Genomic DNA, 20,301 nt, shown 5'->3' with positions numbered 1-20,301 from the left:
TGAAGGCAGAAGTACTGCGTTCTGACCGCTCGGGGGCCGACGGCGCAGTCATCAGGCAAGTGACCTACAACTTGGACAAACAGCAGAGACCTGCCGATTTGGACGCGGGTCTTTATAAAAACGGAAGCGAATGTATCCAGACACGTGCCGGGCAGCACGCCCGGGTTCCTCAGACTTCCGGCTTCACGAAGGGCGGCCGGCGAGTGAGTGCCATGCGCTGAGACCAGTGTCCCAGCCAGGACAGCGTGCGGGAAGGAACACTGTGAATAATCACAGCAGAACGGCAAACCCAGTCTCCCCCTGCACAGCAGCAAGCTGCCTTTACGTGCAAGCCAGGGCTGTGGTGCTGTCTATCATTTGCTGAGCCCCTACTACGCGCTGAGCCCTGCCGGGGGCTTCCTGTGCATGGTCACCGATGGTCAGAGGCTCCGTGGGGCTAAGCTGGCATGAGCTCGGTGTACTACGAGAGACATGAGGCCAAGACAGACTGAAGGCCAAGGTCACACACCCCCTGGGGGCAGGACAGACCCAGGTCTCTGACTCCAGGCTTGAGCTGAGGCCCCCTCACTCACTCAGGAGCCTGAAGGCAACTCGCATCAGCTCAGTGAGCCTCGGTCCTCTCGTCTGTGCAATGGGTACAGTGTGCCTTCCAGACCCCAGGCGTGGGAGCGGCTCCATCAGTGGAAGCTGAGACCTCCTGCCCTCTGTGGGCAGAATGCCCGCAGGGAAACTGCCGAAGTACGGGCCCTGTCCCTCAGTCACCCCCTGCTGCCACACATGGTTGACGGGGCTTCCGTTTTCAGCAAAGTGGGACAGTACCTTTGAGTCCACCAGAACACCCTGCTTTTATCTTCAGAGACAGAGAGGCTCCCTCAACATTTTTCAGGATGATCCCCAATGAAGGAGCATGTTTCACTGCCTGGGTCACACTCGTCCCTGCTCCAGCTATGCCTGCAATTATAACACTGTCCACAGAAAAGCCGCACCAGCTCATCGGAACAGGCTCCGAGTTAGGACCTTTGCAGGACATGCAATCTGGACACTGAAATGTAACACGTAGTGACCAAGGGGAGAATGCGGGAAATGGAGATTTCCAGCTAATGAATATTTTGCATTCTGTGATCTGAACAGCTTCAGCACTATTAAAACACAAGAGTCTTAAATGTTTGCTTTGGTTCATATGATGAACGCGTTCATTAAGCATCCAACTGAACCCCTGTGAATTAGAAGCTGATGGGTCTGAGTCATTAGCGCGTTCCCGTCTCGGCACAGATGTGTGTTTGTCATACGGGTACAGTGTGCACAGCCACGATGGGACCTCAGGACCCCTGAGCTGCCTGCTGGCTATCTGCTGCCCTCCGGTGCAACTGAGATAGACAAGGGGAGGCAGTGGGGACAAAGAAGGAGTCAGTTTGTCCTGGGACAGCTGAACTCCCAAACGTGGGAGCACGCATGTTTCCTTGTCCCCAGCCACCCCCCTCCTGTCCCCGCGGGGACTCGTGGGTTCGGGAAGCTAAGGCTTCTCACAGGGGTGGGGGCAGAGACGCTGAGCCCACCACAGTCCCTGAAGGACAACACTAAGTGACACAGGATTCAAAACATGAGGGATAATCCTCATCTGTTCACTGCCCAGATTCCCATCGTGGCTAACATTGCCACACTTGAGCGTCCCAGAACTCAGTGTGGCAGACACAGTGCCATGGGGCCACCCCAGTGGCTTCTCCTCCTGCGCCCAGGGAGCCTGTCCTTCCCTGCTTCTCCCCCACTGAAGTCGGGCTGTGTCCCCAGCTCTGGCCAATGGCCCGTAAGCAAAGGTGACACGTGCTGCTTCTGTAGCCCAGACACAGAAGAGCAGACACGGGTCCCCCATGACACCTCTCTTGTACACAGACACAGATTCACACCTGCAACGTTCAGGCGTCAGGTCTGAAGTCTGATGACCGACCCCCTTCTGGGCTCTCAGGAGGGCTGTCAATCACGTGACTGGCCCAGTGCCCCCAGCCTCTCCCCACGGTCATCCGAGTTCACGGGGCTCTTCTCCCAGCCTGAAAGTTACAGCCGTAGCAGGAAATGGGAAACCAGGTGCACTGGGCCTGCTCAACACTTCAGAGACCAGAGGCCAGTGTCCCACAGTCCAGACGAAAGCCTGTCCCCTCGAGGGGCTCCCCAAGAAGCTACTCAGCCCCCCTCCACCCCAGTGTTGGAAGAGGGGGTTGAGCAGGCCCAGGGAGCAAGGCTGCTCCATTTACAGGACACACGGAAAAGCCCCCCGGGCACACGGGCAGAGCACTGCCTTCAAATACCTGCATGCTGTCCAAGGTGCTCTGGGCGAAGCCACAGACACAGCCGCAGAAAGACGTGCGAATAAAAGAGGACACCGTTCTCAGACACCGCACTGCCTGCCCCTTTTCACACCAGAGCGTGCTGCGGCCGTTACCACATGTCAGGCATGCACTGCCACCAGCCAGGGTGACTGGGCCTCAGCAGGACTGTCACAGCAGCAGCTCAGAAGGCGAATTAAAACAACACAGACCATCACATCAATGGGCTCCCAGCAAATGGCAAAAAGAAGCTGTATTTGCCCCCAGGAGACGATGCAAATCAAAGCGCAGCGGGCGCCCTGGGCCAGGGGACCAGTCCTTCATCAGGGACGTGTGGCCAATCGGAGGTCTGCTGCCGCCTTCCCAGGTTATGTTTTCCAACTGCTATTTATCTCACTCACCCCTACAGATATTCATTAGCTAATGGACGGTTCCAAAAAATCAATTTGAATCTACATGGAACCTCTTCCTGGGGGAGGAATCGATTTTAAAAGGCGATGTTAAGAGACGCATATATTCTGTCTTAAGTGGTAGCTAGCTCCCTGGGGACAGGAAGAGGTCCCCCATCTGGGGACAGGCAGACGTCCCCCATCAGGAGATGGCAGGCCCAGGAAAAGCCCTGTTGCCCTTTCTTGATGAGACAAACCAGGGGAGGAGGGCCAGCCAGGCTCCTGCAGCCACACCTGCAGCTGTGCCTGTAACTACGGTAACTAAGGGCTCAGCAACGGCGTGACCTCTGTTTTCAGGGGGCAGAGGCATTCCCATGCGAGGCCCATCCTCCTTGTTTGCCATGAGAGAGGCGCAGCAGAGGCCAGAAGACTCGACTGAAACCCACGGCCCTGACGCTGGCTGTGTGGCCAAGGGAAAACAGCTTGTCCTCTCTGTGCCTCATTTCCTGGCGTGTAGAATGGGAACCATACCAGCGCCTGTTGCAGGCTGATGGGCTGACGACATAGGAGGGTGAACAGCACTAGTGGCCAGTACCCCACAGGCACTCGGGAACATTCGCTGTTGCTCCACTCGGCCTAAGGCCGCCACCTCCGCCCTCAGACGCCCCACAGAGTGCCCACAGGCCTCATGGACTTACCTCTAGCAGCTGCACGGCACCTTCATGTTCCTTCTTAGCTTCAACCTGAGCCTTTTTGATGATAAAAAGAGAAAAGTGAGCATTTAAAGGGGAAAATGGGATTAATGTCTAAATTATCAGGAATGGGATGTTGACTTTTATCCCGCTAAAATGGCCCAAATTCTAAGAGTCTAAGTCAGTTCTCATTTTCTGCCCTTTGGGCAAGATGGAGTGGATTTCGGTTGGGTTTGGCTGTGTAGAAATGGGGGCATGCACCCTGACCTGCAGAGCAAGGGCAGGCTGCCAGGATGCCGCTTGGGGTCAGCGGGGAGGCCCTGATTCTTTTCCTGAGCTCTGGTCACACACACAAGGTGGCTGAACCCAGAACAGCAGGATAGCCCTTCCTGAAGCCTCAGGAAGCACCCCCATTCCCCCAAATGTCCTTAACTGCTCAGGAAACAACACAGTCACGTGGACGTGACTCCCAAAGAGCTGAAGGTCAGGCCTGAAGGAGAGGCTGTGACGGGGGTCCTGAGCCGCTCACTGGCTCTCAGTAGCTCAGCCGGCAGCAGGGGGCCGCCCTCTTCAAATTACTTGAAGCAAAACCATCTGCTCCAGCGAATAAGAAATTTTACAAGTTTCATTAAAGAAATGTGTCCGATGGTTACTGCCTGGGCCAAATGCAGAATTCCTACATCGCTGACATGTAGCATTATTACTCTCGGCCCGCAGACCCCGAGGTTCCAGCACTGGGACCGCAGCGAAGGTCTGCTGCGTTTGCCCACCTGTGTCCTCTTCTCCTGGGAGGAGGCCCTGAATTTGCTGGGATCCAGCCCTCCCTATACTGGGTCCTCTAGTGACTGGCTCACGAGTGGGTGGACAGCCGAAGGAGACCGAAGGGACTGCCTGGGAATTCTAGAATAGAGGAAGGCGCCTTGCCTAGCGGGTGTCAGCCTGAGTGGATGAGACTTTGGAGCAGCTGCAGCTATCTTGCCACCATGAGGGGCAGGGCTGGAGCAGCTGGGGTCCTTGGCGTGGAAACCAAAAACGAAGCCAGTGCAGAGCAGAGCAGAGGTGGGAGAGTAACTAAGGTGTGACGGTCCCTGAGGGGCACTAGATGGGGCTGTGCCTGAAGCCAGACGGCTTGGGTCCTGGATCTAGCCGAATCTGAAGCCAGTTTCCAGTCACGTGTAAAACTGAAAGTGTTTGCTGAATGAAAACAAGGACTGTCGAGGGTTTTCTGTCAGTTGGAAGCAAGAGTCCTAGCGAACACAATCAGCAACTGTTTAAGAACGTGACGCTTCCCATTTAAGGTTGGGCACGCTGCACTTCAACATGACTCTGAGGCTGTGTCCCGGGCTGGGGCAGAAAGCCCGCAGCAGGTCACCACGCTGACGCGTCTGTCACACTGCTCCCGTGGCCTCACAGACATTCCCAGTGGAGTGGAGCAGAGACACCAGTTTCTACCGAGGGCTGTGCCCTGACTCGATGGGGCCGCTGCCCCTTAGATACCCATAGGAGCACCCACAGGAAGCCCCTGTCAGGCCGATTCTCGGTCCGAATTCTGCTCTGCAGACCAACCACGTGCCCCAGCGGCCCCGCTTCTGGGTCTGTACCCGAAGCGTTCGCAAACACTCGTAACGACACATGCAGCCCTACGTTCACTGCAGCTTTACTCACGGTGGCCAAGACGTGGAGACAAGCTCAGTGTCCTTAGAGGGACGGTGGGATAAAGAAGACGTGGTACCTCCCACGGGACAGGACTCAGCCACACAAAGGATGGAGTGCTGCCTTTTGGGGCAACGTGGCTGGACCATGAGAGTATGGTGCTCAGTGAAATAAGTCACAGGGAAAAGGACAAGAACCATAGGATTTCACTCATATGTGGGACATAAAACAGGAGGCAACAGATGAATAAACAAGCAGAACAAACTCCCAGACACAGAATGGTGGTCACCAGAGGGGAAGGGGGTGGAGGGAGCGTGAAGAGGGTGAAAGGGGGCAACTACGAGGTGACGGAAGGAGACGAGACTTTGGGTGGTGAGCACACAGTGCAGTAACAGCTGCTGACTATTACAGAAACGTACACTTGAAACTTACATGACTATTAACCAATGTCACCCCAATAAATTTAATTTTTAAAAAAGAATCATCAGTTCTGGAGGCGCCTGGAGAACAGCCCGTGGGCGCCATCCTAACAGCGTCCATTTCTCAGTCGCAAACTTCCGTGGGTGGGAAAGCTTGGCTTCCCCAGCGCAGAAAAGTGGAAAGTGGCCCAAGACTGCTGCCGCATTCACTCGTCTGCCTCCCAGTCTCACATGGGGATGTGAGAATGAGGATTTTAAGAGCTGGGAAGTGACGAGAGCACAACCAATTAATTACACCGTGCTGGAATTCAGCTCAATCTTCGACCGCTGAAAACTGTTCCTTTCAAACCAAAAACAGGAACGACAATACATGACAAAACAGGGGGAAATGGCAAACCACCAAAGAACACATTCGGGTTTTATAAATACCATCACCACTGAGCCAGTTGAGTCAAAGAGAGTTTTAAAATGGCAGGATGGAAAAAACACAACGAAAAGCTTCATAGTGGCTGTTAAAACTCCGCCAAGTTGGCAGTGACAACTTAGCTTCCGGCTTCCAGCAACAGTCAGGAGTGCATGTTCGTAGCTCCTCGCAAGCTGGGCCATTTGGGCGACCAGAATAGATGGTTAAAATTAACAGTGAAAACTGGCAGCACTGAATTCTTGCGAAGTCTCAGCAGCAGCTTCAGCGAGGCTCGTTTCGGGGCCCCTGCCCGCTCCCCGCTCGTGGGGAAGCTGCGGCCTTCATCCAGGCACGGTTTCCCTCCACACAGTGAACGAGAGGGATGTGACCCTCAGGCAGGCTCAGAAGAGGCCGGCATCCAGGGGAGCAGACGGCCAGGGCTGGGGAGCCCACGCACAGTGTTTGGGGGAGCAGACGTGCACAGGAGTGACAGTGGGTGTCCTGTCGCCCCTGCCTGACAGGCGGGTACAAAGCAGCCACCCAGCGCCGGGAGCTTGGGCTGGGAAGGCAGAGGCTGGTGGGGCGCAGAGGGCGCCATTCCTGGGCTGTAGCTAAGCTCCACGGAGAAGTCAGAAGGCTGCGTGGGGGCAGGCGGAGGGCCGTCAGGACCCTCAGGCCTGGGGCCCTGCGTTCCAGTAAGCAAGGAAGCCAGTGAACACGTACCGCCATCTAAGACTGAACGGGCAGCGGGTGCCCCGCGGTGCCCCTGCCATCTACGCCCAACAACTCAAGGCGAGCACCTGAGGTGAGGCCGAGTGCTGATCATGGTGGCAGCGAGTTCAGTAACGACCTTCACACAGAAAGCCATCCTCACACGCGGGAGGAATGTTCAATGACGACATCGGGCAGGTCTGTGTGTGCATTTTAACTAGGGAAAACCCCTGCCCACAGCCCTGGATTATCGTGAGGCAAGGACATCGCCTGCACCAGACAGTGACACTCTGCAGCACCCAGAGCCGCTGGGCCCTGGGCACCGGGCTGTGGGAGTCAGGCCGGGGCGCTACAGCAGGGAGGGAAGCTCAGCTGCCTCCCCTGGAATTGCACCAGCACCCGAAGGTCAAGCAGAGGGCTGGCCCGTCCGTCCACTCGTGCACTGAACAGAGAGTGACTGAGCCCTGCTCCAAATCTCTCACCAGTCATGCCGTCAACTGCAGCAGTGGGTGACGCTCCCTGGGCTCCGGGCACGCGCCCACCCAGTCCTTCCCTCACCGTCTGCCAGGCACTGTTCTAGGAGCGGGGACACTCACTCTGGAGACAGACAAAGCAATCAACGGGCAGGGACATCACTCAGTGAGGAGATGAATGGCAGGGAGGCCAGGCAAGGCTCTGCCCCTCCCTGGGGACCAGGTATTCTGGGCGAAGACCCCACAGGGAGAGGTATGGGTGTAGCTGCAGCACATATGGGGGGGACAACTGGAGACAGGAGGAGGCAGAGGTGGGGGCTGATAGGAGGCGACAGACGCATTCCAGGTCCTGGGCCCCGATCACGACACTTGGAATGAACATCCAATGTGGCTTTAGCCTTGTCATTCCCCACTGCTGCGTCACGAGGCCCTGAAATGCTGCTGACCTGTGCTGCTCAACAAGTGTTTGCTGAATGAATGAAAGTGAGGACTGAGCGCGTGGCTCCCTGAGCTCCATGAAGCAAGCACGTGTCCCCCGGGCCAAGCCAGGTGGCGTGGCCCAGCAGGTGGGACTGGGCTCCGCTTGGGTGCCTCTTATTTACCTATGTAGCTCGCCTTCACGGAGCTCAGGGTTGGCCGGATGGCCTTACTGCACCTTGATTCCCCGAGACCTGCCTGTGGCGCTCTGATCATTCATTCATTTGCTCACAGCTGTCTCCACTGGCACGTTACTGCACGCCTTCTCCCACCACTGAATGGAGCCGCGGGCGCTGAGCCTGCAGGGATGGAAACGCTGGGCCCGGGCTGGGTGCCGGGTCCCTCACACTCATGCAGGGCGTCCGGGTCGGGGTGAAGCTGACACCCGAGGGGACCAGTCTGTAGGTGCTGCCGTGTTCCGGGGCAGGGACAGCCCAGGGCAGGAAAAATACATCTTCATGTCCCGTCCCACTCCCTGTAGGTTGTCAACAGCGTCCGCCCTGCCCTGCGATGTTCATGGAAAAGAAAACGCCCCACCCACCGTTTTTCTCATCCAATGAAAACACTGGGATGCTCAAAGACCTAGAAGTAGGACAGTGTCTCTCCTTCATTTATAACCTGGAGCCTTTCCTTCCGCTTCTGAAAATTTCGCCAATAATCAGACTCCACTGAGCAGCAGATTTGAAAGAAGCCGTGTGTTTCGGGTCTTGCAAAACTCTCCAGATCTGAATACTCAGTTTGGGTTTTTGTTGTGTAGAAACAAAGCAGTGGGACCTGACCGACCCCTGTGGGAATAACTTGCTTATAGTCATGGCTGTCAATGATTTTTTAAACTTCCCTTTCAAGTTCCAGAACAGAACAATGTCCGTTTCACAGGTGTCCGTCTCAATCCATCTGTGACTGGCTTTCGGTCGACGCAGAAGGAAGTCCGCTGTGCGGCCACTGCCCTTCCCGACAGGTCTGCACCAAACTGGGAGCCTGTCACCCTTGGTTTCTCTTTCGCTTGCGTGCCCGCCCCACGGCCCTCCGACCCACCCAGGAGCAAACCTGATTCACTCTTCCTCCTGACTCTTACTGAAAAGTGTCCGCCTCCTTCCATCTGTCACCAGCCCAGTCAAGGTACCAGGCTTCCTGGTCGTGGTGCCAACCAGCCTCCCTGCCCTTCTACAAAACAACACCCATCATGGTTTTTAAAGGATGTGACTCAGACCCGTATCCCCTGCTTGACCGTCTAATGGTCCCGTTTCCCTTGGAACAAAATCAAGCTCCTTCCTACAGCCAATCCAGCGTCCGGGGTGTGGCCCCACCAGCCTGTGGACGCACCCCGCCCGCGTCCTGGCCACGGCCTCCTCTTCCTAGGCACTCGAGCCGCTTCCTGTGTGGACATGAGTGGGCAGGGCCATCTCTCTCACATGTACCCCGCAGCCCGTCTGAACGCGTGGCCCCTTCCATCTGCCACTCTCTTCTGTTTGCTGCCTTCTGAGCATTTTCATTCGTCACCTCCCTATTCACACGCACTCTGTGGGGGCAGGAGCCCCATCCTACCCGCCCTGTGTTCCCAGTTTCCAGAACGACGGCTGAGCAGTGACGGCCAACATTTACAGAAGGAAGGAAGGAAGGAAGGAAGGAAGGAAGGAAGGAAGGAAGGAAGGAAGGAAGGAAGGAAGGAAGGAAGGAAGGAAGGAAGGAAGGATGCAGTCAGCCAGTGTGGCACAATTCCCTTCCCCGCTGTGAATCAAATGGAAACAGGAACTCTGGAAAGAATTCACCGCCCTGGCTTCGCTCAAGGTCCCACCTTTCTCTCCTAACACTTGTTTTAAAACTCAGAGCTCTGAGAAATTACAAAATTGACACGTGTATTTCGTCAGTTTCTCTTCCTCTGCTCCCCACTGATGAAGCATCTGTGTGTCCAAAAGAGAGACAATGACGAAAGCAGAGGGAAAAGGAGCAACGGCGACTGGACGGTGTGCAGACGAGAACATGGGAGCTAAAGAGTGGGGTGGCTCCCGTGAGCTTCCCCGGTGCCACAGGCTCTGCGGAGAAAAACCGCCCATTGCCTTGCTGGACGGGCGCTGTTCCTCAGGCTTATCACCGTCGCAGGCACACAGCCTGGGGACACGGCTGCCAGGGCTGCCGGGAATGGGCGCAGGAGCACACCGCCACGTCCCAGTCTCCGGAAGGTCCCGAGCCCCGCGGGAGGGGGCAGAGCAACAATGCTGTCTGGAGCGCCCTTGCTGATAGCATCTAATGAAATACTGCCTCTCCGTGCGCGGGCCACCTTGTTATGACAGGTAATAAGGCTGTGACAGTCCCTATCAGCACTGGCGTAATGAAATCTCCACTTAATAAGAGATCTCGATCAATGAGTAGAGAAACGGCATCTGAAGCACCCACCTGAGGCACCAGCTCTGCTAATAAACGCTGGCGACCAAAGGCCCCGCCAGGCCGCTCGCCAGCAGGGTTGGCAGAGTCAGCCTACACCCTTCATTCTGAGACCAGAGGCCTGGACAGGCTGCTGGGTGGAGGAGTGGCCGGCTGCCCCACGCCCCAGCAGCTAGGAACCCCCAGGGCGTCTGCTTCCATCCCTCTGCCCTACGCCTGCCCCACCATGACGCGCTCTGGCTGCAAGGGCCGCTGCCCTCAGGGCGGGGTGGGCACCAGGCTACTGAAAGAAAGCGAGATGAGACTGACACACAAGGGCCCCAAGTCCCCCGGCTCCAAAACCTCTTACACACCTGAGACACAGGAGGACCACGGCTTCTAAAGATGGGGCAACGGGGGCGCTACTGTCAGCCCCGTCCCATCAGCACAGGTGCTCTGGGGACAGGGTCCCACTGCTCAGGGCCTCTGCCTCCTCCACTCCCCCTCCCTCTGCTTTCTCTTCTGCCCGCGTCCTCTCCTCTCTCTTACTTTTTTCTTTCTCCTTTTTGTTCCCTCCCCCCGTTAATGAGATGCTATAAATATTACCCTTAATAACATCACGTAATTTGCCGAGGTAACAGATATAAACCAAAATTATTCCTTTTACTGATGTCAGACTGGTCTGCACTGTACATAGACCACGGCCGACACAACCGTGCCCTTGGATGGGCACCGCATGTAATCCAGTTCCCCGTCTCCCACCCACACAACAGTACTGCAAAAAAGCCAAAATCCTTTTGAACTGTGTTTCTTGCAGGCATATTTCCAGGGAGGAAAGTTGCAGGGTCCGACTATACGCGTGTTTTTAATTTCAGCTGCCCCTGTGAGGTGGCTGGCCCCAAAGCTGAAGCAGTTCGCGCCCAGCGGCAGTCCCCAGGGGTGCCTTTGCCCTGCAGTCTCGCCAGCAGTGACTGTTACAGCCTCCATTTGCTTTTGTAGCATAAACATGAACACGAGGCAGCTTGGGAGAAACTAGAGAGCACGGGGAAACAGAGCACCCGAGTCTTTGCAGGCCAGGGAGGAGGGACACACTCCGGGGCCTGTGACAAGGTGGGGGCGCAGCCAGCCCGCACCCACAGCCGAGCGCCCGCCTCCTCCCTCTGCCCCGCGCTACCCAGGCGGTGCTGCCCCTTACCTTCTGCAGAAGGTCGATCTCCTGCTGCTTTGCGTGGAGAACAGCCAGGGCTTGCTCATGCTCCAATTCCAGCTGCTGCCGCCGGTCAGCAGCCTCTCGCATGTGCTGTGGGGGAACAGGGTGGGATCAGGCGGCCGTGCAGGGGGCTCTGTCTGTGCCGTGCACGCTGCCCGCTCTGCTTCCCCGGGCTCTTCCTGAGGGCGGTGGGGCAAACCGGGAAAACCCTGGCAGTAACAAGGCTCCCACCTCCTGCTCTTGTTATGTTTTAAACGCAGTGAGCATTTGAGCAGAACCAGAGGTTCCCATGCAAGGGTGAACTGCTCTTTTTCCTCATTTTAAAAACTTCTGTCTCTCTTCTCTCCGTTTTGTCCCTGGTCCCATGCAAACAACAGCCAAGGTTTATTGATCTTTCCCTCTGTAGTGGGTTGTCCCAAACTTCTGAGTGCTATTCAATTACTATAATCCTTACATAGTCATAGGACGCAGGTACTCTAACAAGCCCCATTCTACAGAGAAGGGGACTGAAGCACAGAGGAGGTGGCCTCGCTCGGCACACAGCTGGTACGTGGCCGCGCAAATTCAGATCTGAGGCTCCTGATGGAGCGGCCGAATGTAGGCTCGGCGCTGCGTTCTCGTGTCACGCTGGCGACCAGGGCGCCCAGCGCCTGCCGTCGCTCTCCCTCCACACAGACCCCCCAGGGCCTGTCAGCCAGGCCCGTTTGCTGGGCAGCTGGGGGCACCCCCGGCTGTGCTCTCCTCAGGACAGCTGTCTGTCTTCCGTGCCAGGGTAGAGGTCAACCCTGAGTTTAATTAACAAATAACCAATGTTAATTGTTAATTGACACCTGCTTCATAAAAATGTTTTCAATATCACATGAGTCAGAATAGTGCCTGGCATCTACTGAATGCCGTCTTACCCGTTACTCTGAATATAAGAAAACCCCTTCCCGTTGACCTTGTGCAGTGTCACGCAATACCGTGTCACATAATAATGCAGTGTCACGTAATAGTGTCACATAAGAGTGACACGTAAGTATCACGTAAGAGTGTCACGTAATACAGTGCCACGTGTCACATAATAGTGTCATGTAATAGTTTTACATAATACAGTGTCATGTGACATGGGACCATGGAGCACCATGCCCTGTAATCCAGTCTCATGTAATGCTGCTCTAGTACTAAACCCAGGGCACAGAACGTATGTGGTGACCAGGGACTCTGCCAGCCTGACAGTGAGTGACTAGGACGATGGCACTGGTAAGGTGATGGCAGCACAGAAGAAGGGGAGCATGTGCCACGTGGTGGGCACTCCTCGTCTCACGATGAGCCGATGCGCGCTCACTGTTCCTAGCAGACGGGAGCTGAGCGACTGGCTTCCGGCCACACCGTGCCATGCAGCAGAGCCTGGAAGCCATCCCAGCATGGCACACGAGCGAGCCAGTGCACGCCTACCCACTGAGCCCTCCTGGCTGCGGCCCCTTAGCCACTGCACCCACCATAAAACACGACCAGGGAGAGGCGGGCAGCCCTCCTGGTCTGGGCGAACAATTGCACAGCTGTCTGAGTGCTTTGTGGCAGCTCGTTCTCGTGTCTCTGCTCACTGTGGAAGGGGCAATGCCAGCTGCGGCCTCATGGTCCTTATTTGGCTCCGGAAGGAAGTCAGCAGTGGCAGGAGGAGACCCTCTTCCTTCCAGGAGCCCATTAGAAACACCGAGTGAACACGCAGTCACTCCAGGCTTGCAGCTGCCGGCTGTGGGGTCCCTGAGGACACACGGTGACACGTCTGTGAGCTTGTTCCTTAGAGATGAAAGGACAGGTCGGCTCATGGAGCAGACGGACGGAGACAAACGGAAACGGCGTTTACATCTCTCAGCTTAATGAACCGAGTCCACATGAAGTAGTTGCCAGCAAAGCATAAATGTGCGAAAATACATGCCCTCAAGGGAGAGTGTCCGGGGCTAATGCCGAGGGGACTAGACCTCAGCTGCCCCCGCCGCGGCTTCCTCCCTCCACACAGGGCTCACAGGGGGTCTGCACTCCCCATCACGTCCCACTCCCATTCCGTCTACGTGGCCGTTTTCAGTGACTCCCCCGCCCCAGCAGCCAAAATCCTCCTGCCAAGATGACCAAGCAGGCCCCTCTGTCCACGTCAAGGGCCAGTCTCTCAGAGGCACGTGACACAAGGGTCCCTGCTCCGTGACCTCTGCCCGCTCCTGCCCGGCCTGCCCCTGGGAGGCCTTGGCCCTCACAGCCTCCACGAGCCACCATGATTCTGGTGCTCCCTGGTCGCACGAGGGGCCAGGGGTCTGAGAGTAGAGGCCTGCCTGGCGCCCCAACACCGCCTGGCCCCACATTCTAATATGGGACCCCACTTCCTTTTACAAACGTCTTCCCTGGCCCGGGAACACAGGCCATGTTCCACGGGGACACTTCACATCTGAACAACACTGACGATTACACCGCACAGCGAACACACCCGCTAAAAGGCTCTGCCCGGGGCAGCATTTATACTTCAAACAGCACTATTTATAGCGGGATGTTGACATTAAGTCAAGCGCGTAAGTAGCCCATAAACGTCACAATGCCGCTTCCTGGGAAAGCTCAGGTGTGACACAGAGCAAACGGAATCATGTCACCCTTACGGGGGAGGATGTGTCTCCCACTTGGCCCCTGACTGCTGGGCAGAGAAACCCAACACGGGGGCTGAGCCGTCTCCCCTCCAGGCTCCCGTCCTGCCCTCAGAGAAAGACAGTTGTCTGTTCCGTCTGACAGACAGGATCACTGAGCAAGAAGACACACGGGGCAGGCGGGCTGCTCACCCCAAGGGCCGTTTCCTGTCCACGGGAGCTGCAAGGTGCTGAGACCCAGAGGGCCCTGAACACCAGCAAGGGGAAACTCAGGTCGTAAGAAGAGCACTCCCAGCTTTTCTGCAAGATGCTCAAGTGGAGAAGCTGGAAGGAAAACGTTTCGCTCCGTTGGGTCAGCAGGTCAGACCCTGTGCCAAGACGGCAGGACTGGGGGGCTGGGCGGAGCGGGGCTCGGTGCGGGACGTGCTCGTCCCACAGTCGCCAGCCGGGACCCCGTACATGCTGGAAAGCACGTCCCCTCCAGCAGTCTGTCCCCTTGGAGACTCAGTCTTTGCCAGAAAGTCAAGACACTTGATGTGTGGCTGCACGTCTGCGGAATTTCTGCCAGCCCCAGAAGCCATCCTTCCAGACAAGCCCCCGGGTCCACAGGCTTTCCACTGCTTGTGGCTCATTCTGCAGATGGCAGAGTGTGTCTGCAGGGACAGGCCACGCAGCAATCATGCAGCCTCTCACTCACTTGTTCGTGCCTCAGTCGCGCCTCATGCAGGCTGTGGTTGCTGAGCCCTCACTTGTTAGCTCACCCAGGCAGTGAAGCCATCACTGTTCCTCGGGGCCTGCCACGTGCCAGACTGTCCTCGGCACTAAAACACACAGTCGCTCTTGCGGACATGACATCTTGGAAGGGGAAAATAATACACGAGCAAACAACTGAGGTAAAACAAGCAGGGTAAGTTTTCTTTGAAGAAATTAGAAGAAGCGATATGATAGCAACTGGCAGGAAGGTGGCTCCTTCTGATAAAAAGGTCAGGAAAGGAAGTGACATGACACCAAACCTTAACTGACCAGGAGCCAGAAATACAGACTGAGGGAGACCGCCTGACAGGTGCAAAGGCCCTGGGGTGGCAACAAGTGCGGTGTGTTCTGGAGACACAGGGAAGGCCCGTGCAGCTGGGCCAGGGGTGCCAGGGGCGTGGCAGGGGTCAGGGCTAAAGGACGGGGAGGCGGGGGGGGGTGCAGCGTCCTGTAGAGAGGACATCAGTCAATGTCTGCGAGCAAAGGCCGCTGGTGGGTGTAGGCAGCATAGGGCCGTGACTCCACTTCTGTTTTACGAAGGTGACTGAGGCCGCTGAGTGCCAACTGGGCTCTAGGGGACAGCCTTACGTAGCCCTCGCTGGTGGCCTCACGCGCTTGGCTATTGGAAGGATGGAACGTAGAAGTGACAGGTTCACTGAGCAGACTCACTACCCCATGTCTGTCACTCACCTTTTCAGCCCACACACATTTACTGTGTGGTTTCTCTATACCAGCTGGGCACTGGGGACATACTGGCAAGCAGGTCACAGTAGGCAGGACACAGCACCTGCCTACACTGCGCTCCGTCTCCTGGAGGGTGACCAGGACAAAGCAACCCCGACAGAGCCGTACAAAGGCCCACGGAAGGCTGACGGGAGGCCAGGGCGGCAGGCGAGCAGGAGACTTGGCCTGGCGACCTCGGGCCCCTGGCTCCTCTGTGTCTCCCCGACCTCGTCTTCCGTCTGTCCTGCGGCTCTGGCCACCCACCGCTCCCAATGTGCCCGCACAGCCCTCTGCCTCAGGCCTCTGAACTCGCTGTTCCCTCTGCTGGAGCCGATTTCTGTACGGCTCCCTCCCTGCCTCCCTCCCCCAACACACATTGCTGCCTCTGAAATGGCTCCCCGCCAAGGAGGCCGTCCCCACCCACTGAATGTAAGAGCGGTTTTACGCCACCACCTCATTGCCCTGCACTGGTCACCGCCTGGCACATTCATCAATTGGTTTCACTGCCAGAATCAGGGACAGGAATTCAGGTCAGCAGCACCAGAGAGTGTTGGCACACGTCAGGAGCTCAGTAAGTATCTGCTGAATGAATGAAAGTGTCCTTGGGTGTGAGTTCACAGGGGTTTTCATCTGGGCCATTACCTAGGCCTCGGAAGGTGTCAGGAAGCCAGGGTCCAAGGCCAGTGGAAGCCCATCTCCTCCAAAATCAGCACAGATGGTCTTACTTTTCTGGGTGTTCCAGTACAAAGTTATGTAGCAACCCCCCAATACAGTGAAGAAGGCCTCTGGAAAGAACCATGTGTCGTGGGCTTGTGCTTCACGGAACCACTGACAGACCATTAGAGAAAAGCACACTGTCATTAGCTAAACTGAACCATCAGTCTGAAGGCAGGTGGCACATCCGTGACATTTGGAAACAAAAATGCCCACGTGTGAACAGGACCACTGGACTGACTACTAGTTCGGACAGACACGGACGCCCGCTGGCACAGCTCCCGGCTGTAAGGACACCATGTCACCAGGGACACGCATGCTTTGTTCACACCACGTCACAGCCCGCTGCCCCCAGTTGCTTTATGACTCCAAGGACAGCGTCAGGTATGAGGTAACACAACTCAGCCACCTGTGACCACCAGACGTCCAAATGACCAGATGCCGTGACCACAGCTGAGCACCGGTCACACTTTAACCACATGAATCACGTCTACCTTATGTGTCGTCTGAGGACCGAGGCCACCTTCCTGATGACTGCAGGGAGGTCCCCAGAGTGAGGACCGAGGACTCTGTGGTCACAGGTGACTCCCTGAGCCCAACTGCCCGTCCCGAATGACCCCATCCCAGCAAACAGCCCCATCACTCACCCAAATTTCCACCCCAACTCTCGGCGTCACCCCTGACTCGTCCTGTCTGTCACACCCACGCCCACTCCATCAGCAAATCCTAGGGATTCTACTCTGAAAACGCGCCCGCACCTGCCCCTCTCTCCCCTCTGCTCCCACCGCGGCCCCCGCCCACAGCCAGATGGGCTGCAGCCATCACTCCTGGCCCCCCCGTGTGTCTGCTCCGCTCTCACCTTTCTTCTCTGTGTGGCCACAGCAGTGGCTCTCCAGCCACAAAACGCAGGTGCGATTCGTCAGCTCACCCGCCCAGCAGTGCCTGGGGGACCCTGGCCGCACGCTACAGCCCAACCCTCAGCAGCGCCCGTGTCCACGTGCCTGTGCAGAGAGCTGGGTGGCCCCCACTCTCCATCCCCTGAGCCGACGGCATGTGATGGATGGGACTTGTGGCCCCCGGCCTACTCCTTATGAGGTGTCACATGCGTCTGCTCTCTCCTGGCCTGTCACGCCATGGCTAGAGCTGTGGTTAGCCTGCGGGAGGGCGGAACAGCAAGGAGCAAAGCCAGTCACCTGGGCCCACACCACGCGACACCAGCCAGGAGCCAGCCCATCGTGCCAGCCCAGAAGTTCGGCCAAGTCCAGCCAACACGACGAGCACCAGTTAGCCAACCATGCTCGTGAGCGATGAGAAGGGTTCTGGCTCGTTTGTTATGCAGCTGCTTCGTGACAATTGGTAACTGAGGAAGAGTGTCTGCCGACTCTTACAACGTCTGGAATTCTACTACAGCCTGTGAGACCCTGCCTGACCTGGCCCCAATCTAGGTTTCATTTTCCACCTCCCTCCCCTTCCCCGCCGTTGCCCAGCCACCCACTGGGCCCCCTGCCCTTTCCACCCCCTGGAGCGCTCCTCCCCAAATCCTGGCAGGGCCCCCTTCCACTTCTCTCAGAAGCCCTGTCTCTGCTCAAGTGGGTATGTCTGAGTCATGACTCTTCCGAAGTGTCACTATATCCCTTCTTCCTGCTTCATCCTAATATTTTCTCCAAGCACTAGCACTGCCTGATGTTACGTCCTTCTCACTGACTCTCTCCCACGGGGATGACCGGCTCTATTTTGCTGACTGCTGTATCCCTGGCGCCTAGAACGGGGCCTGGCTCACAGTCGGTGCTCAGCCAGCACTGGTGAATGAGTGAGTGAGTGAATGAACATCAGGCGATACGCATCTCGTGAGCCTCCTAACTGTGCACCCCGCTGACAGGCACGATGCGCCCGTTTGCCTTGGTGAGGACGCTGGCTCCCACCGGACAAGGTGGGCATGCGCCGGGGAGCCCCTCAGCCATCTCACTGTCTTCAGACCCCAGGGCTCTTCATCGCTTGGAATTTTAAATTCCAAAGGCCCAGGAACAGTCCTCTTTGTATCCTTCAACTCGCACGGAAAAGAAGCCCTCTAGGGTTGCTCGTGTGTGTGGTGCAATCTGGCTTTAGCAGTTCCTCCCAAAGCTGGCCCCCGAAGCAAGAGAGCTGGGGAAAACGGCCCCTCGATGGCTAAGAAGCTGTTCCTGAAGGTAACCTCCCCTGGATGAATCTGCAGCCTCGGACGTAACTTTCCAAGTGAAAACCAGGTTCAGTGTGTCTGCTTTGTTCTCCTGGGGAACTTGGTCTCCCGCCGCGGGAGTGACAGTTATGTAACAGCTCACATTTCCTTTTATATCCAGGCTGCCAGGAAGTACGGGCCAAATTAGAAGCTTAGAGTAACTGTCTAAACTCCCAGCTGGCACCTGAGTGCTCTTTTCTCTATATCTAAATTTTCTATTTCCATTCACATTATTTGAGCATGTTATTAGATGTAACGATTTTGATAATTTGACCATGTCCCTGGAAAGAAATAGAAACATACACATACATGATGAATTCATCAATTATTCGTTTTCAAAGTATAAAAATCAGGAGGGAGTCAAATCAGGTTAAATATTATTGGTTTGGTTCAGGGGGCGGGGGTTCTCACCAGTTTCAGTACGATTCTAGCTGGATTGTCTTAGAAAACAGCCCCAATTTCAGTCTTGTCTGTTTCACTAAATGCTTCCATATTCTGAAGGAAAAAATAGCTTCCATTCGCAGTTCAGTAAACCCAGTGCCGGTGCGGTTCTGTGCGGTTCTGTGACCTCATCACAGGCCCCGCCCCAAACCAGGGCAGCCTCTGCTTCCCCCAGATGAAGGCTGGGGTCGGGCGCGGGGCCACCGCCCAGGTCTGGCGTCAGGTGTGCTGAGACAGGAGCCCTGCACCACCTCCACCACCCGGCATGCTCCTGGACGGCCCTCGAGCCTGGGGGACTTCTCCTTGGTTCTCAGCAAACGGGGGTGATAGAAACTGGTTCGGGTTCCAGTTCAGATCACACCGATCACAAGACACGGCACGTCACACTCAGTGCAGGCCAGGCAACTTCTGCAGATGCCATGGTTTTACTCAAGTTTACGGAAAGGACGGGGTTTTCGAATCAAGCAGCTGCATCTCAGCCCGGCCCAGCACCCACCTCCTCCCTTCTCGTCACCACTGGCTCAGGGGAAAAAAAAAAAAAGGCTAATTTTGAAATGGCCCTTTTGTTACTGCGACAGAACTACCAGAAGGAGAGCATGAAAATCAGTGTGCTTTCCAGTCCGGCAACGCTTATTAAACACACAACCACCACGCTGAGGGCGCTGCTTTGACACAACAAAGTTTGGCAGGTTCCATCCAAGAGCGCGGGGACCCCCACCTCACTGCCGTGGGAGGCTCATCACCCCACTGTCAGCCCTGCTCTTGGAACCCTGTGTGGAAACAGGCAGCTCTCACAGGCTTTTGCAGATTTGCAGGACATTCGCTTTCCTTCCACTGCAGCACAGCGACCCGTGGAAAGGCCAAATCTCATCGTGTCTCCACTTCTTTCTTGCCTCCCTTTCCATAGAGCAAAATTCCCTTGGGCGCAGCTCCAGGCTTCCCAGCAGGCCCGGGTGCCAGGCAGTGAGGTCCTGGCAGACCAGGCAGTGCAGCCCCCACGGCCAGCTGAGGACTCAGGCTGCCCCGCGGGCAGTGAACGGGGGCCTGTGGAGCACGGGGGAGGGCGGGGGGGGGGTCTGAGTGCGAGCTCAACAGCACAGCTCTGGGTGCCAGGTGACCAACAGGACAAAAGAGTGTGGTGCCAGCTGGAGACCAAGGGGCGGCACCTGCCAGCACCCTGGCCCCATAACACTGTCACTTGTCCCCACGGGGCCCTCGCTGCCAACTCCACCTGTCCCTGCTGCCCTCCTGCTGACAGACACGCCCACTCAGCGAAGGTCCTGCCACCAGGACCACCGTTCCACGGGCACAAGGGCTGTGCCCACCCAGATCACAGCTCTCCCCTCCCAGACCACAGTGCAGCTGCCAGGCCCTGGGAGCCCCTGTCCCAAAGTCCCCAAGCTCACCGGGTCCGGCAGAGGCGTCCTCCCCTGTGTGTCCCCCTCAGGGCACCTGACACCCCTGGTGCGTCCACCCTGGACGGCGGGGCAGCTGAGGCGAGGACTGTTTGCAGGGCATCATGGGCCGGGCCTGGACGTGAGCCTGCACGTCTCCATGCGCAAGGCCCCGAGCTCCCACAGGAGGGAGGCAGGGCCCCCAGTGCCCGTCAGAACACAGGGCCCTTCACCCACCGCGGCGGCAGGGAGACTGCTCTGATCACGCACGAGGCAGGAACACAGACCCCTGAGGGGCGACCCACACGACACACGTGGCGCCCACGTGGGGCCAGCATGA

At 56.9% G+C, this 20,301-nt stretch overlaps 1 protein-coding gene across 12 annotated transcripts in view; it reads right to left on the bottom strand.

Annotated features, from left to right (window-relative positions):
* The window catches only part of RIMBP2 (RIMS binding protein 2), a 144,275-nt gene that overhangs the window by 41,214 nt on the left and 82,760 nt on the right, over positions 1-20,301 (bottom strand). For all 12 annotated transcript variants that reach the window (XM_081036378.1, XM_081036375.1, XM_081036368.1 and 9 more), the window contains 2 exons: positions 11,095-11,199; positions 3,409-3,459 (listed from right to left, as the gene is read on the bottom strand). In XM_081036378.1, the coding sequence (XP_080892504.1) occupies positions 3,409-3,459; positions 11,095-11,196 (153 nt within the window). In that variant the 5' untranslated portion in view covers positions 11,197-11,199. The remainder of the gene's footprint in view (positions 1-3,408; positions 3,460-11,094; positions 11,200-20,301) is intronic.

Source organism: Rhinolophus hipposideros (assembly GCF_964194185.1).
Source record: "Rhinolophus hipposideros genome assembly, chromosome: 24".
Classification (NCBI taxonomy): domain Eukaryota; kingdom Metazoa; phylum Chordata; class Mammalia; order Chiroptera; family Rhinolophidae; genus Rhinolophus; species Rhinolophus hipposideros.
This window is presented reverse-complemented; position numbering and strand designations above follow the sequence as displayed.